Source organism: Trachypithecus francoisi, unplaced genomic scaffold (genome assembly GCF_009764315.1).
Source record: "Trachypithecus francoisi isolate TF-2019V2 unplaced genomic scaffold, Tfra_2.0 Lachesis_group0, whole genome shotgun sequence".
In the NCBI taxonomy this organism is placed as follows: Eukaryota; Metazoa; Chordata; class Mammalia; order Primates; family Cercopithecidae; genus Trachypithecus; species Trachypithecus francoisi.
Window position 1 is genome coordinate 170,249,949 of NW_022681453.1, and position 19,042 is coordinate 170,268,990.

At 39.4% G+C, this 19,042-nt stretch overlaps 1 protein-coding gene across 2 annotated transcripts in view; it reads right to left on the minus strand.

Annotated features, from left to right (window-relative positions):
- The window catches only part of ZNF385D (zinc finger protein 385D), a 988,862-nt gene that overhangs the window by 348,161 nt on the left and 621,659 nt on the right, over positions 1-19,042 (minus strand). Inside the window, exon 1 of one of the 2 annotated variants that reach the window (XM_033212781.1) lies at positions 12,966-13,395. The exons of the other annotated variant lie outside the window; for it this stretch is intronic. Coding sequence (XP_033068672.1) covers positions 12,966-12,987 — 22 coding nt within the window. The 5' untranslated portion in view covers positions 12,988-13,395. Of the gene's footprint in view, positions 1-12,965; positions 13,396-19,042 lie in introns of those variants that run through there. 2 annotated transcript variants of the gene reach the window in all.

Here is a 19,042-nt window from a genome sequence, read left to right on the forward strand (position 1 = left end):
GGTTCTTCTATCAGGCACAAACTCACACAGGTAAAGACCATAGCACATCTCCTAGCTCATAGCACTCATGTAAAAATAGACAGCCATTACTGTGATTAGCATTATTTGTAAGTCACAATTTTGGAGAATTACAGGGCTCGGTGCTATATGTTCCATGAACAGGATTTTATATCTCCTGCCCTGTGCAGACTTTCTGAAAGGGACCTGGAATCTTTCCCTGATCTCAGCCTCAGGCCCCACCTGCCAGGTGGCTGCTTGGCTTGTACAGTGAGAGGAGTTTGGTTCGTGCATTGGTTCTCTTGTTAGTTTGTTGCCTTCTTCAAAACACTGCTGCTCTATTTGAATGGTGAGAATACACTCCTAGGTTTGAGTTGTCAGGGACTGGAATTTACTCAAGGTCACATAGAAAGGTGTGGTGAGGAGGTCTGTGTTATGTGGCCAGACATCTTGGGTATGACCTGACTTGGCCACTGATTTTAGTCTCATTTCAATATCACTGTACCTTGGTTTTCCCATCTAAAAACAGAACTACTGATAATTCTTCCATAACGGGGCTGTTGTGAAGACTGCTTGGGTTGCCGTACTTATAAAAATGGCTGCCAGGGACTAAGCGCTTACTAAATCTTAGCTATTATTAGTAAGTTACAGCTCTGCCTTGTGAGGTAGGGTGAGTTGCCATTATTATCTCAACTGATTCAGAAGCTGAGGCTCAGGACAATCCACCCAAATTCACATCACTGTCTCAGGACCTGGGTTTTAATGTTTAATCTGAGTATTAATAAGAGCCAAATATGAACATTTACTAATCACTTGGCCTCTATTTTTCTATCCATGAAATGGAGACTTTGGCCCCTTGTGTTTAATCCCCTTTCAGAAGGCTTTAACTACAGCAAGCAGTGTTGAAAACAGACAAAAGTCTCCCAATTTTACCTCTAAAATGGAAATAAACAAAAGTGTGATTATGTTGGGTCCTTTCTGCAATTGCCTTTATACTTAAAGAAAGCAAGAGTAGCTTCTGCTTTGTCGTTCATTTGTTTTCTTGTTTAAAATACTACTCGGCAGAAGTTTGGGCCCAGTAACATCTATTGTGGAATAATCTACTGCTTGTAGCTGCCCCACTTACTAGTGATAATAGAAAAACAAAAGTGCACTTTGCTTCCCAACTAATCCTCACATATCTAGCCAACTACATGCTCTGAGAAGCGTATGGCATTTGACAGGAGGTAAGTGAATTGACTTTCCTGGGTGGTGACTGGCAAAGCCAGCCTCATTCTCTCAACACCATCCAATTGAGCAAGAGGAAGTAGAGCCTAAGGTCACTACTGAAAAGTCACTTGCATCAGAGAGAGATTCCCACAGCTTGCTATCATACTCCATAAACATTTATGAATCCGATGTTCTTGTGCCAGGCTCTGTGCTAGGAAGTGCATGAGTTAAACGTTTTTCTCTTTTTCTCTCCACGGACATTTTTAGTGGAAGCTGCGGTGGAGGAGCTGCCTTGTCTGTGTGTGTTGTTTTAAGGATATCGATTGTTAACACAATGACGGGTCAGGAGATGGAAGGCACAGTCATTAGCTGCAGCCGCCCTCATAAGTTGTTACAGAGCTCAGAGAAACACTAATGGATAAACAAGGTCGACAGGAACATGAGGGGCCAGATCAGAATGTCCCAAGGTGGCAAAGTCTTAGCCAGGCCTTTCTTTCCCGAAGCAGCAAACAAAAAAACATTAGTATTGATGTTTGGGGTAGGCAAAGTGTACAATGAAGAATGACTTCATTACAGCTTGCCCATCATAACAAGGGCAGGAGATGATTTAAAAGCTGCCCTCCTTGTACAGAGATGATGCAATAAAGATGATCCATGGTCACCTGCACTTGATCTTTGGGGTATTTCTTCTTCTTTTCAGTAATGGAAGGGAGTACCGAGTCAGGTCTATAAACAGCAATAACCACTGTGAACATTTACTGAAAGCGAACCTTGTGACAGCGTTTCCAGTGATTTCCATATGCCATTTAAGTACATCCTTACCAATACTCTAGAGAGTATCATTTAGTATTCCTGCTTCACAGATTAAGAAACTGAGGCTCAAAGAGATCAATTGTTTGCCCAACTTCTCCCCACTCTTGAGAGTTGAAGCTAAGGTTCAAATTCAGTCTACAGAAACTAGAGTGACCAGTTCATCCTCGTACACATGAGACTTTCTGTTTTGACGCTGAAAGTCCAACATCCTGAAAACCCTCTCAGTCCCAGGCAACATGGAATCATTGGTCACCGTAATTGGAGCTCAAACCATGGACCATGAGGTGTCTCGTAGAATAAATAAGTACGCTTAGGTTGGAAACTTAGACCTGATTTCCCACATGTGCATAAAGTGGTAGCTCATCTAACTGGTCTCTAAAGCCTAATTACTCAAAGTGTGATCAGTGGGTGGACCAGGAACATTTAACATCTGGGAGCTTGTTAGAAAGGCAGAATCTTAGGCCACATCTCAGACCCACTGAATCAGGATCTATATTATAATATAATCTTCAGGTAATTTGTACAAACACTAAGTTTTGGGAAGCAAGATTTCAAAATCGTTTCCAGAACTATATTACTGTGATCCTGAATCAACTACTGTAATATGGACTTCTTTTGCGTACCAGCTCTATAAAGGATCCCAAGTAGAAAGGAAGGGTTCCCAGCCATTAGGGATGTTCACTGTGGAAACCAGGGATGGGCAGCACAGGCAATGTGTAATCAGGCCCACACTTCATGCCATACACTGATTTCCATGAGAGGAGACAACGTGTCGCGGGGAAAGAACCCAGGCTTTGGACTCAGACTGACTTGGGCTGAATCCTGACCCAGCCTACTGCTGCCAAGGTGACCTGGGGCAATCTGGAACTTCCACGGGCCTCAGGATGCTTTCTGTAAAATGGTTAAAATTTCCCATCTCAGTGGTCCAATTGGACAGCCAGTTTTGGCTGTCCCTCATAATTAACTGAGGGGTATTAAATGAAAATGCAGATGCCTGGCTCCACCTTCAGAGAATTTGGTTATAATGGACTGTGTGTGACAGGACTTTGACATTAGTATCATTTCAGAGTTCCCAAAGTGATTCTTTTGCACAGCCAAGGTTTAGGTCCACTGATGTTCCCCTTAAGGCTGGTGGTGAGGTACCAATGGAATAACTCACGGCAGCGCCTGGCACAGGCAGGCATTCAGCCCATATTCAATTCCTCTTCTGGGAGCAGTGGCCACATCACCAGTTGTCACCTGTCAGCATCAGGGCTATTCACAAAGGGCAGATGAGAATTCTCAAAGGAAACCAAAAGGTCCATAAAGGTCCATAAAGGTCATGCCTTGAGCTTCTCACTACAGTATTTGTACTTATTGATTTAAAAGTAAGAAAAAAACCAGATGGGTGCCATAAACAAAGTGATTCACCAGGTTAGTATTTAGGATCCTACACAACTTTTCTTTTAAAGGAAAGAAATTAATCAATCTGTGTTCCAATTTACCTTTTAACTGATACATTTTTATTAGGATACAAATGCTAAGAATGCCCACAGACCTCTAAGCTATAGCCCTCCATTCCTCAGGGCAGCTAATTAAAACACCTGATGGTAACGGTGACTTCCATATTGTGTGCTGCAAGGGAAACGCTTCCCTGCAGTTACGGTGGTGGTACCTCAAAACAAGAGCGTCATAAGTTGTAAATTGTCACAGGACTTTACAAGCAGACCTTGATAGAAATCCTAGTAATTCTACACAGGAAGGGCAAAATATTTTGCCTTTTTTTTTTTTTTTTAAATAGTAGGTCCATTCAGCCAAAGAAATCTGTCTTTAAAAGTACAGCAACACATGGAGGCACAGAAAAAAATCAATACCGAATTCTTCTTCATTTCCTAAGCAACATTAATAAACTCTCTCGGTTTTCAATATGTCTATCCCCATTAGAGTCTTGGAGGGGAAAGAGTATGGGGCATGGAATCTCAGGGTTCCTGCCCTGCTCACTTTCTCTTCCTGCCTCTCAGTCTGAACTTTCCCATTGGTATAGAATAATGACAAAGAATAGATTAGATGTGGCCTCTAAGGTATATTTAAACCACAATACAAGAGGCTATTTGATGAAGTAACCAAATGCTTCTCTCAGTGTCCTCAGAAATCTCTGCTGGAATGTTAAACTGCAAAGCTGAACATTTATTTCCAAGTTGTTATTTTTCAAACTCCCCACTTCTTTTACTAATTCACTTGGTTTTTCATACCTTCATAACAAGGCCCATTTCTACACTGCTTTGCAGATTATAAAGTTTGTATTCACATTTCGTTAAACTTCACTGTCAGACTTTTTAACTGATTGTATTTAATACTGATGCAAAGAAAGATTCACTAATTTGTCCAAAGCCGCGCTACCAGAAAGTGGCAAAGGACCTACTTGAACCAGGAGGATTGGTGAAGAGCGGCCGAAAGCTCTTGAACAATACTTCCTTTCCCTGTTAAGTGTATCTTCCCCAACCAAACTCTCACTGATACTTGAGGTGGCTTTGCAGAAATACTCTCCCATTTAAATTGCTACTTATAGATCAGGGGCAAGATCTCCCTTCAGGTCTTTGGCCAATTTGTACTGAGATCTGTTCTTGCTCTTCCTCTAAGCTACAGAGGTAGAGGTTAAAACCTGGAGGATACATTTCCCAGGCCACCTCAGTTGGCCTCGGCTCAGTTCTACCAATGAGAGGCAGAAAATAATGGATTGGAGGGCAAGAGAACGGGAGAAGCCAGGGTATTTTTCTATCTCTCTATGAGTGTGATGTGGGATCCCCTCTATGATTTCAGCTCCTGTCAGGAGGCCCTGGGCCCCAGCCTTCAGGATTCTATCCCTTGTGTTTCCATCTATAACTATTAACTTCTTGCTATTGCTACTCTATGAATTGTCTCACCATTCCCCATGTGGCTTCTATCACCTAGATACCAAATTATCTACATTAAAGTATTTCTATGTAATTTACTAAAAGCATGGTTCCTAGTTTGACTACAACAGGCAAAATCACTTTTCTCAATTTTCATACATTTGTATATGAGTTGGAAGAAAAGAAATAAAGAATTACTGTTTACCATGTACTTTCCAGTGCTAGGCGCTTTTATGTGTATAACATATTTTAGTCCTCCAAATAGAACCATGAGAAACATTATTATTATTATTTTACAAAGAAACAAAACATCAAAAATGTGAGATGACTTTCCCAAGGATACAGAAATACTGAAACGAAGAGCTACCACTGTAAAGTAGGCCATTTTTCCTACTTATCAGTCATGGAATAAAGATTAGACTGGGATTCCATCTTGAACCAATGGTGGAGATGGGGTCACCGTAAATATCAAAGAGTTTGTAGCACAGATAATTTCGAAATTTTTCATAAGCATTGAGTTAAAGAGTGAGACAGCAAAAACATACAGTATACAATTAATATAAGCTTTAATATCTATACTATAGATATGAGAGAAACTGAGGCAGTAGAGAAAGCCTGGATCCTTCCTGCCTGAGGCCAACTGTCTTAGTCTGTTCTGGCTGCCATGACAAAATACCACAGACTGGAGGGCTTAAACAACTGACATTTATTTCTCCCAGTTCTGGAGGCTAGGCAGTCCAAGATCAAGGTGTAGGCCTGGTTTGGTTTTGCTTAGGCTTTCTTCCTGGCTTGCAGCAGTTACCTTCTTGCTACAGTCTCATATGGTGGAAAGAAGAAGCTCTCACATCTTCCTCTTCTTATAAGGGCACTAATCCCATCCTGAGGGTTCCACCCAAATGGCTTCATCTAAACTTAATTACCTCCTACAAGCCCCACCTCCATACTATCATATTAGGAATTAGGGCTTCAATTTATAGATTCGGGAAAGGGGGATGCAAACATTCAGTCCATAACACTGATGCATGCCTTCTAAGCAGAATTCATACTTTCTGACTATTAATGATTTGACGTAAAAAGACAAGGCAGAATAAAATTATAAATTATGTTCAGATTTCTGTTATGAATTGTGATTTCACAAAGTCAAGTCAAAACACAAACACATATTGGATCCCAATTTTTTGACCCATTTCTCTAGCTATTAGCTGGAGAACGTTTTCAAGTATTACTATTACAAATAATCTTCCATTCATAAAAATATCTCCCTACCCCCATTCTCCATTGTAAAGAGCACTGAAGTAAGTCTCAGAAGTACTGACATAGAGTCTAAACCTTAACAGTCACTAGCTTTGTGACCTTGAGAAAGTTGTGTCAGTCATCTGGGGCTCAAATTCCTCACCTAAAAATAGGAATAATTGTATTTCATCTACTTCCCACAATGGGTCATTTTGAAGATAAAAAAAAGCGAAATGTTGACACATTTTGAAAAATACAAATTGCTATACAAGTATAAGGGATCATGTTTATTAAAGTACATTTACATTCCTTATTGCATTTTTATCCTCAGAGCAATCTGCTGCAACTACTTTCCCTCATCAGCAAAATGCTCGAATATGAAAAAAGGTAAGTGTGAAGAGCAACTTTACTAAAGCCCTGCAAACTGTAGGCAAAATTATGTTCGTTTTCTTCTGCCATCGTAAATGACAACCTTCAAAACTGGAAACCTTCCTAAACATTTTCAGCTACTTGTGCATCTAGGGTCTTTTCTGCCCATCCCAGCCTGCTGGCAAGGGAATGCCAACATCTGGAGAAAATTCACTTAAGCAAAGTGAAGCTGAAAACTGAAATTGTGACCAGGTGAGTTACTATAAACTATAATTTTGCTATCTTATATAATTTTAAGTATTTTTCAGACATTTTTGTATATTGGCCTTAATATTCTATAGAGTTAACACTAGCTTTACACTGCAGAGTCCTATGAAAGAAGCAACTGGAAACAGAAAAAAATATTATAGAATTTATTACATTTAGTTTAAAATTTAATTTCTATGGCCTAGTTGTTACTAGGACTTGGGTTAAAAAAAAAAAAAAAAAAAAAAACCTGCTAGTGTTTCAGCAGCGAAAGGGATTGCTTCTCTTGTCAATGCCAGAGTATTAGCTTTCATGGGGAATATCAGCCTTAGGGAATGCGTGGAGGAAGTGGACTCCCTTCCTCTCTGCTCTCCAACACCCATTCAGTCTTGCACATCCAACACATATTTCTAAGTGCCTGGCACTAAGAAGAGTGCTGAGGATATAGATTAAACAACATTTATCCATTAAAAACTCTTAGCCTACCAACCCCATTCCTGCTCCAATAGCACCCATCTTCCTGTGGGGCAGACAGCATTTTCTGTGAGCATCAATCCTGATACTGCTGTGGATTTCCTTTCTGACCTTGGTCAGGTTACTTTTCTTTTTCCTCTCAACTTACAGAAATGTGATAATGCATGTGGGCAAAAAAAGAAAAAACTGAAAGACTGATAAGAAAGAAAAGAGATTCACTACATCCCAGCCAGTACCCTCATACAGGTTCATATGCATTTGAGGTTTTGGAATCAAGAGGGTTTCATGAAAATACCTTCCATTTTAAGGGCTGTGTAAACCTGGAGTTCATATTCAATCAGGGCTGACTTCCAGCTGCTTCATAACGATTTTAATGCTGCGACAGAGCAGAGCATCTTCCTATTTTCAATCCTAGCAATTTGGTTCAAGCATGATCTCAACCACTTTAAGCTTTGATATTTCTAGCCACCTCTTATGCTGTATTTTCTCTTAATGCCACCAATCATGTGTGAAATGCTGTTGCAAAACTAATCTTTGTGGGAAATGATATGTAATGGCTTCTTTAAAGAGAGACAGACAGAAAGAGAGAGGGCAGGGACTATGACCTTTGTTGTTTTTTGACATGTTTTTCGTAGTGCCATACAAATGGAAACATCCCTTTCTCAAGGTCAAAGTAGAAATAGGTTTCTGCTTATACAAGCATCATGCTTTCTTAGGCAGGAAAAGCTTTGAAAATGATCCTTATGACTTGATTTTTAGAACCTCTAATGTATATAATGGTTGCTAAACTTGAAAGCCAGCTGGGCTTAAAAAACACGTTAATATCTACCTTATTAAGTCAATACTTAATGTATTACATTTCAAATGATGTGAAAAGATCCAGGAATACATAAATGCTATGAATGAAGTATAATATTAAGTATCTATGTAACAAGGAACTATTTGACATTCCAGTGTTAGACACACACACACCGACCAATACATCTTGTCTTATCAAGGGAGTGTTCAGTCAAAAGCAGCTGTGACCAAATCTTCTGGAATGGAAATCAGAAACCACTAATTTAAATTTTTCATTTGTTTTTTGGAACAATTATGTCACCCACGAAAGCGTAACTTTGCAAGTCATCATTAGCTCATGCATTTTGGAACGTATCCCTTAAATAAACATATCTCATTTCCATATAATCACAACAACTGTGGAGGTCCTTTAAAAATTAGCTTAAAATTTAAGGGTGTGATAAGGAATCCATGTTACTGGTATGTTGATCACATTTGGAATTTGGCTTTTAAAATAAGAACTTCATGTGAAATTAAAAGGAGAATAGTCTTGAGGACAAAATCTTTATGGTTTTTAAAGTTATCTTAGATTTCAGGTTCTTATGCATGACCTTTTCTGATACTATTCACCTGTTACATTCTCCAGCCCTGTTTTGTAGTAATTTGTTGCATGTAATTAGATTTAAATGTAATAAGACATAATGGTCAGGACTTCAAGCTTTAAAAGGGGGACTTTAGACACAGAAGTTTCTTCCTGAATCATTCTCTCCCCTGTCAGCTTCGGGAAGATAGAAACACTGGCTGAGTGTTTAGAAATAGTCTAGTGGACCGAATTCTCCATAACAGATCACTCAGTACAAACTAATTAGAAGGAGTTAAATGTTTCCACTGAAACCACTAAAAAAGAGGAATGTTTTTCTCTGCTGCCTGCTGCTTTCTGATCATTTCCTTCCTCATAACCTTGCCATTTAAATGTTTTTCTGACACACTAGTTTGGAGGTGAACTTGATGGTCCAGCTACAACCAAAAGTGTAAGTGCTGACTTGAGAATGTTCTAAACATTCCAGGGGAAAACAAAAGTCCTTCCTAAGACAATGTGCAAATATGTCTACTATAGGCGGGGGAATAGCGTTCTGTCCTAGAATTTTCCTACTAGATTTTTTTTTTTTTTTTTAAGCTGTTGTACTAAAAGCTTCCTCAGGTTATTTTTATTACAGGCACACCACCAAATGTGTTTCCTATTTTTCTTAGGCATTTTAATGAAGAGAGTTGATCCACAACTCACACCAAAGTGAACTTGAATGGTTCATTCACACTTTCTAAATTTTGCCTGCCCTTTTCTCTAGATTTAATTAATATGCCATTAATAGTAACATTTAGGGAGAGCTCTAATATTTGCCTCTTAGTTCTGTTTAAGGTGTATCATTTCATTTTTTTTAGGAGTATTACCATGGGGGCAAGCCCCAGCTCCTTCTTGGCTATAAGCTTACCACAGTCTCTACCTGCTTGACTCAGAACGGAAAGCTTACTGATATGCACCCACACAGAATTTCTTCAGTACAATCAGCCTCCCATTTTCTCTCCCGATGGCAAAGGGTGAGACATGGCATCTCTCTGGCCAACCATGGGGAATCTGTGTGGTTGATATGACCACTGGCAACGACTCACCTATCCAGCAGTGGAGAAATGTGTCAGGCCAGATGGGAAGGGGGAGACGATTCAAACATACGGTGCTTAGAGCTGGAGACAGTGCACAGTTACAACCTTCTGCCAGGTGCTGAGCAATCGCCAGGGTGCACTCAAGCAAAGACCCTGCCCTTCATACCAGCACAGTCCTCTTAGCTAAACTGTAACTGGGCAGCTCAGTCCATTGTACTGACAACCACCCACAGCCTCTTCTCCTTAATCTAGGGAGAAGTCTCCCAGCTGCCCTGCTTTTATTTCTGGATAAATTATTAATGGCTATTCATCTTTGGCACATGTAATTTTTAACTATGTAAAATATTGATAGGGATGGGAGGGTAAAATCATAAGTATTTATATTTTTCCCTTGCTTTTACAGTAAATCCCACTCAGTTTGCTGACTGAGATTTTCCCTGCTTCCTTCTCCCATATGAACCTTATATTTAACTCCAAATAGTGAATGCAAGATCCAAGATTGATAGAATAAGTAACAAAAGTATCCACGGTGACTGAACAGCAAACTCTTAAATCATGGCACAGGAAGTACAGATGAGCAATTATTGAAAACACTGCACTAAAATCTCAATAGGAGATAAGAGTGAGGCTTAAGTCATTAGAAAGCTCTATTAGTCTAGTAAGTCTGAGACAGCACACTCCAAACATGAGCTGTTCTTGAGATCCGAAAATATTACATATTCTACCAACTTGCACACACACAACTGACTCCAACTAAGCTAGGGCAGGGTCCAGTTGTCCAGTCCCAAGGGGAAGGAGGAATGAATTGAAGCAGACAGGCTGAGCCAGGCTATTCAGGCAGTGATTCTTCAGCTATATTTGAAGGGGTAGGGGGGAGGGGGCAACACTGACAAATCAGATGATTTATAAAGGAAGTAAATATCCTGCTTTCATATCAATTCACCCCGTACCATAGCATCACCATGCTCTTCATCACGCTCTGCTGGGGACACAAATAAAGGACTTATGACACCTCTACCCCACTCTCACAAATCACCAGAAAAACCTAAGAATGCAGCATCGTGGTCTCTTTGTCCCTGTTCTCCCTGACTTGATAGACCATTTGCAGTTGAAAAATGAAGAAGAAAGTAATGGCCAACCAATTTGCAAAGTGAAAGCATTGTTTTGAAGAATTACCTGAAATCGCTACAATTTTGAACACAAACACATTAAGATACATACACATGTACACATATATGTGTGTACATACATACATACATACATAGTCTTCAGGATTTTCAAACATTAGGATGCTATTGAATTTTAACATGCCTGAAGTATACTGCTTAATTCTTTTTGCCCTCGCTCTTATACTACACATTTTTTTTTTAGAGACAGGTGGGTTCCCAAAGTTGTGGATATCTACCAGCTTGAACGAGAAGCTGCATAGCATAACCTGAAAGAAACGGCATTCCTGAATACCTAGGATTTCCTCTGGGAATAGAAAAACATTTTTTATACCAAAATTATGGTAAGACAATGTTCAAGACACGGAGGGCAACTTTAGCCTTGCCTTTCAAAGAGTAGAGTGTCATCTGAAGTAAGTAGGACATTGCATTTCAATTCGTACTATTAAAAACTTGCATTACACAATGAAACTGATTACCCTATGAATCACTCTGCTTTACAAGAGGCTGAACTAGCATACAGTTAATAACACGAGCTAGCCCAGTGAACATTTCTCCAATAGTCACACGATAATCCAGTACAGCATGGATGGCCTTTGACCAGTACTTTTAGACTCTACTGCTATTCTAACTGGCCCTACTTCCTCATGACAATCACATAAGGAATTGTTGCAACAGGGTGAAAATATAAACTAAAATTATAATTTCATCCCCCTTCAGTATCATTACTGATGCTGAAATTTTATTTTGTCTAAAAGACTTATTATCTTTACAAGCTTTTCCATTTATGAAAATATATGCATGATAAACTCTATTAGTGGCCAATAAACAAGCTTACCACCTCCATCACTACCCACTGGAAAGAGATGGTTTTTAACTACAGATTCTACTTAAATTTGGTGAAGCAATGAAGATTGTTTCTTCCAAATCATTTTCAGTTATTTTAAGACTTCTTTTCTAATATGACACAAATTATAGGGAAATCAAAACCATCAAGACAACTAAAGGCATTTAGTTTTTGGAACTTAGGTTCCTTCCACACTCTCTCAAATGTCTCAAAGACTAAAGGAAACAAAACAGAGCAAATAGTACATACAGAAATAAATGCCCAACAAACTAATAGTGCCCCAACCTAAGTTTATCTAAATACCTCTTTAATGTGAAAGAAGACTCTAGATTTAATATTTAAAGCAAACCGAGAAATTAGAGTATTTGCATCTTGGATACTAGCCCCTCTCCAGTTGCTCTATCAAACCTTTTAATATCACATAGATGCCCTTAAATGATGATGCCAGATGGGACTTACAGAAGGAAAGCATAACTTCAGAGAGGACGAACAAATATTCAGTCCTTATCCTTGACGACTTCTTATTTAGTGAAGGGGCTTGCCTCCTGTACTAGCAGTAAGTTGCAGCATTAAGAGTGCAAATGCCCAGCTCCAAGCCCACTTCCAGTGCTCAACTGATAGCTCAGATCTAAGCCTGAACATGCTTTCTGGAAATGCAGGCAGCTCAACTGAAAACCTAACTGAGGTTTCTACCGTGGCACAACACTAAACTGCACAAATATTTGACAGCTCCAAGACCTCTAAAGGTTTAAAGTAATATGCATTTTGTGCTAGACTGCTCCTAGCTAGACAGAGCACTGAGATGATACAGAGAAGTGTTCTCAGCTGCTCAACCACTGCTCACTAGAGAATGTTTTCCTTTTCCGCCTCTGAACAAGAAAAAACAGCAAATGCTTAATGAAATGCTCATATTGACTAAGCTTTCACAGCATCAATAGTATAGGAACTTTGTTTCACATTCCATTAAGTTAGCTCATGACTTCCCACGCTGCACCATTTCTCCTTCACCTAGCTAAAACAGCCAACTTCATTCGGGCAAATTAAGGCAAAGTTTACCCCCCCCCCCCCACACGTCCCTGTCTCTTTTCTTTTCCAACTTAAACTCATCCACGGCCAAATTAACAGCCCCAATAGTGGCACAAAGGAAGCTTTGAAGGCTGCACCGGCTTGGTCCTCCAGTTGCCAACTGGAGGTAGGTTTAATGTAATACATTCTTGCAGCTTAAAGAATTTTTTAAGGGCTTGTCTGCACTGATGAAGAGCCGGACACCCCCAGAATTACATCATCAGAGTGAACACTCACCAAAATACATTCTGTTTCTCATTAATCAGACAGCTGGAATCCCACTGCGTTGTCTTCAGCATCAGCTCTCACCCAAGGCTGGCACGCAGAGCAGAGCCGTTTCATGCTACATTCGGTGGAAATGTCCCCGGTGTGGAGAGCAGTGAGCGCCGAGAGCGTGCCTCCTCCGCGGGATGAGCGCCTTGCAGCCTGCCTTTCCAGGGCTAAGATCCCCGGCGGCTGGAGAGTGCGCTGGGGCTGCCTGCTGCACTGCCCATCCTTACTGTAATCCGACTCCTCCTTGCGATGTCCTTGCCGCGCCTGTGACATCAGGACTGAGAGTACTACAAACAGACCCCTCCACCCCACCCCACCCCACCCTGGGTTAGCAGCCGCTCCATGAGGTGCTCCGATTGCCTGCCTGGACCAACCATGGCTCTCGGGAAGCTTTGACGAGCCCAGAGACTTGGGAAGGGGCGGAGTGAGGGGCGCGGGAGGCTCTCTTAAAGCGAGAAGGGTCTCGGGATCCACACGGGAGCACACAGGAGAAATTCACCACTGTGCAGGAGGGACATGGTTAAGGCGAGTTCTGCCATTAACGTGTAAATTAGACAACACTTTTACCCCGCCCCTCCTATGAATGCCACCATTCTCTCCAAAATTTAACCTCCCCTACCAAGTTAAAACGGCAGTACGAAGAGGGATGGTGCCGTGCTTGCGTTCTCTTTGCTGTGGGCTTGAGGGTTTGTTGTTATTTTTTGTGATGTTTATATATAAGAAGAATAAAAGGAACGCCAGGGACCATTGCTAGGGTAATAGAGGTTTACACTTAGAAGTGATCAGATCCCAGAAAGCTAGTACTTGGTGAAGAGTAATTTTTTATTTCTTGAGTGTTCCCTGAGCTATGTTGATAGAAAGATGTAAAGAAAAATAACTGGTGATAAAAGTCACATCTCAGTTGCCCAGGATTTGCTGCCTCCCTTAGTAGGTAGTTATAAAGCACACTGAGGCTGAAATGATCTTTGACCTCCTGAAAGGGAGAGATGATTAGCCTGAAAGGCAACCAACATTGTGTCATAATTAAAGTCCAGTCACCAATTTAATATAGCTACACACACACACACACACACACACACACACACACTCCCATTAAATTTGACATGAAGTCAAGAAAGGCAAAACTTAGCAAAGCCTCTGGCTCCTCCAATGGTATAATGAATTGCAGTCCTTATCTTACATAGAAAAGGATATTAGAAAGAAATCCCTGAAAGCTGTGCTGATTAATACTTAAATGCACAGCATGGAAAAAATAAACTCATACAGCAAGTTTCGTTTCCTAAGGACTCATCACTTTGGGAACCAATTTACATACTGGGACATTTGAACTTACAAATTTCTATAAAAATTTATGAAATTAAGAACCAAATATAAACAAAGAACTGTGATCTATGGAAAAACCCCAACTGATATATTTTTAATCTGGGCTTTTATAAAACTATGATAGCAAATATTTCTACATTTTGATATTAAAATATTCTATGGCAATTCCTTACACAATTCTATGTCTCTTGGTTGATTTAATGTGTATAGAAATTAGGGGGCTGAAGCTCATAATAACAGCTTTCTGTGCAATCTTGCATAAAAGCTTAACTCCGATTCTACCTCTGTGAAAAGAGTGCAGTGAACAATATCCTCTCTCACACTAGATTATAAAGAATTTGGTGAGTGAAAATAGGTAAGCAAATATAAATCAGAAACATCACGGTGAATCTTAAGATAAATCTAGTACTGTTCTTTTAGAAATACTTTTAATTTAAAGCAACCAGAGGAAAATGTAAATAGTACAGGATACTAACGTTTTTACTCCCTTTTAAAAATTAAAATAAAAACAATGTTACAGGCAAGTATTGAAGAAAATGCATAAATGTTTTTTTCCTTTTGGACAAATGGAAATTGTCCAAAAGTACAATTAATAGTTCTTTCCTCAGGCAAAAGAACCATCTGTGGTAGAGCTTATTCATGAAGCCTGTAAGCTGCCTTGACCTCCTACATGTGCTAGGGGGCACTGTAGTTTAATGTTAGTGCTTTGGGTCCATTTGAGTTCCTGTAGTTGGAAGATGCAAGCATTGAGAGTTGAGTTTCAAATAGGAGAATTGAAACACTAAAGGACTACCTTAATCATGAATAATACCCTTGCATTTGCATGACATTTAACAGTGAAAAGGCACTTTTACATGTCATCTTTATTACTAACAAATTGAGATATAGAAAGGTGGATATTACAGATGTCACAAATGAAGAACTGGAGGCTCAGAGATGTTAAGCAACTTTCTCAATGATGTGATGAGTAAGAAACAGTTGTCTTACTATTTGTTTGTTGAATTTATATTAGAGTTCTCCAACAGGTTTCCTTCTTCAAATAAATGTGCTATTTATAATGGCTCAAGTAAAAGTCATCCCCAATAAAACAATGTCACTGCCTGTTCTAGAAACAAATATATCTATATGGTCACAAATACATCAGCAGGGAGTATTTGGTAATAGAACATGCCAATCTTTGCCTGGTCGTATACCCCAAAAAGCAGCATGTAGCCTTTGAAAGAATATGGCATTCTAGAAGCAACTGAGTGTAGTATCTATACAATGTAATTCTGCTCAAACAGAAAAGGAAGATGTCCTTTTAATTAAAGATGTGTGCCCCCCTTCCCTGCAGTTAAGAGTTATCTGGACTGTAGAAGCCTAAGAAACAAACTTGTTTATCTCCAGATGGAAAACAAGTGATTTTTGTTTTAATTTTATACTTTTTCCTGTTTTACATACACTATTTTATTTATTTGTATATATTTATAAAGAAAAAAATGCAACTTTTTTTGATTGTTGTTGTTTTGTGTGTGTGTCTGTGTGTGTGTGTGTGTGTGTGTGTGTGTTTGCATTTTGTACTTTGACCAGCATCTCCCTAATACTCTCACTCTGCAGCTCTGGTAACCATTTTATTCCTGTTTCTATAGAGTTTGACTTTTTTACACTCTATCTGTAAGTGAAATCACTGGGTATTTGTTTTTCTGTACCTGGTTTATTTCACGTAAGACAACAATGTCCTCCAGGTTTATCCATATTGTCACAAATGAGAGGATCTTCTTTTTTTAAAAGGTTGATGGAATACTATTCATATTCCATTATGTATATATGCGACATCTTTGTTATCCATTCATCCACTTGTGGACACCTTGCTTGATTCCTGTGAGTAATACTGCAATGAACATGGTAGTACACACCTTCAATATACTTTTTTTTTTTAATTTTGAGTCATAATAATATCCAAATGAAGCCACAGCTGATCTTGGCTAGATAGAGGATTGTGAACATGCCAGCTGTGCTTGAGACATGCTCTCATATGTCATCTCAAGGGAGTGACTTAGCTTCTAGGGAAGAATCTGGTTCACACCCTGACCTTTATCTGTCTCTAAGAGTCTGTGAAAACCTAGGAGCTTCTGAGGGTGAATTAAGTCAGTTCATCTGGGGTCAGCTATAACACCAACCTGCTTGCCAGATAAAAATATACCTAGCACTACTAAAACAAAGGATGCCTTCAAACCACTTATATATTTTGAAATAAAATATCATGGTTGGATGAAAATTTTTTCTGTGTTCTAAGATCCAGGTGGCTGCCTGCCTTGATTCCTCATCTCATGCAAATCTTGCTCAGAGGTTTATCAGTGTACTAATTCACTCCCCTCTTTTTCCAGTTTTAAACTGCCTTTGTCCCTCCCCTGACATTTCTTAACCTCCTTTCCTCCCTTATTTTTCTCCATGGCAACTATCATCATCTGACCCACTATTTTAGATGTCTGTTTATTTTTGATTTCTCTTCACTGGAATATAATCTCAGTGAGGGCAGGGATTTTATCTGTTCAATGCTATATCTACAGTTCTTAGAAAGGTACCTGCTACTTGTCATTATACCATAAATATTTGTGAATGAGGGAATAAGTGAATGAATGAATGGGCATCCTAAGTACAGCTGTATTGTGTGTAAGACATCATACTTTTCTATGTGCCTGAAGTCAGTTCTTTGAGGTTGATGGTGTTTTGTGCAAAGTGTTTACACAAATTGAATTTGTCCATGCTTAGCAGCAGCTGTTCTTAAATTCCATTCAGTACAGATGCCAGGTGGTACTGCAGGCCACAGTTTGTGAGCATGTTTGTCCTTTCAAATTCTCCTAGCTGCATGGAGCAGAGATTTAGATTTAGCATGAGTTAGCATAGCTCAGTTGTGTCTTCCATTGCCTTACGCTTGGCTTTAGTTTAGTCCACCTTTGTCTTTTATCTATATTGTAGCAATAACATTTTATCCAGTGTTCCTGATTTCAGGCTTGCCCATGTCTAATTCATTCTCCATATTAGATCCATTACTATCTTTAAAAACGGTATGATCATGCCACTCCTTTGCTCAATGTTCTTCACTGTTTCTGTATTTTATTCACCAAGGTAGTTAAGGTCTTCAACAACTGGGTCCCTATTCGCGTCTCCATTGGTAAATACTTTGTCCTTCACTGTCTTCATTGTGTGAAACCTAATGTATGGCTATAATTCGCCTGAAGACTACATTCCCTTTTACCTGCTGTCTCTACTGAAGCAATTCGTAATCGATCTTTGGGTGTCTGTTTAAATATTATGTCTTCTGAGAAAATCATTTTTCTCACCAAAAGACTAAATGAGGTGTTGTTTGTATTTTTTGCATATAGTACACTGTACTAATTCCTACTCTAGCATTTAAACTTTAACTCCATGACCTCATACAAATCCGTCGTTTAATGAACAAATTCATTATTTATCTATTAATTCATTCAACATTTTTGAATTAATTTAACATCTTATGAATGCCTATTATGTACCAGGCACTGCAGAAAATACAAAGGATAAATGGGGAATACACCTTATGAGTGCCAGGAAGAACAACAAGGCCAATATGCCAGAGTAGAGTAGATCTTAAAAAGCAAACTAAGAGTTGACTTCAAATAGGTAAGATAGAGCCAAGTTCAGTAGAACTTTTAGGCCATTAGAAATAAGTTGACTTTTATTATGACTTACATGATATAACTTTGGAGCAACATGATTTGACATGCTTTAACAGGTTCACTATGGCTAACGTATGAAGAGTTGACTAAAGGGAGCAAGGACAGATGCAAGGTGACCAGTTAGGAAGGCTTTGTAATAATCCAGAAAAGAGAACATGGCTTGGACCAGGGAAGAAACAGTGGTGGTGGAAAAAGTGCCAGATTCTCTACATTCTCTACATGTACCAAAATGGGTCCACAGAATTTTCTGATGAGTTAGATAAGCAATGTAAGATTTTTTTTCTTTTTTTTTTGAGACGAAGTTTCACTCTTGTCCCCCAGGCTGGAGTGCAAAGGCAGGCACAATCTCGGCTCACTGCAACCTCCGCCTCCCTGGTTCAAGCAATTCTCCTGCCTCAGCCCTCCCGAGTAGCTGGGATTATAGGTGCCTGCCACCATGCCTGGCTACTTTTTGTGTTTTTAGTAGAAACAGGGTTCCACCATGTTGGTCAGGCTGGCCTTGAACTCCTGATCTCAGGTGATCCGCCCGCCTTGGTCTCCCAAAATGCTGGGATTATAGGCATGAGCCACCATGCCCGGCCAAGATTTTTTTAAAGTAGTGGATTATTCACAATTTGAGGACTGAGCAAATGGAAGGACAGAATTTCCATGAAATCAGGAAAAAACTTTGAGAGAACTTGCTTTGGGGGAGGTTAGAAGGTGGTCAGTGTAGGGGAATATTTGGTTTGACATTCCTATTATATCCAAGTAGAAGTGTTTCATAGTAGTTTGACTATACAGGTCTGGAGCCCAAAGGAGATGTTTGGGCTTCATATTTCAATTTGGAAGTCATGATTTTATAAATGATAATAAAATCCATGAGATCAGATAGTATCTTTTAGGAAGTATAGATTGAAAAAGGAGAAGAGGGATAACACTAAACACGGAGTTATAAGAGCAAAAGCACAAGTATATGGGTAGTTAGTGATGAATATTTGTTGAAAGTATAATAACTTTTGAATGCATATGTGTTGACATATG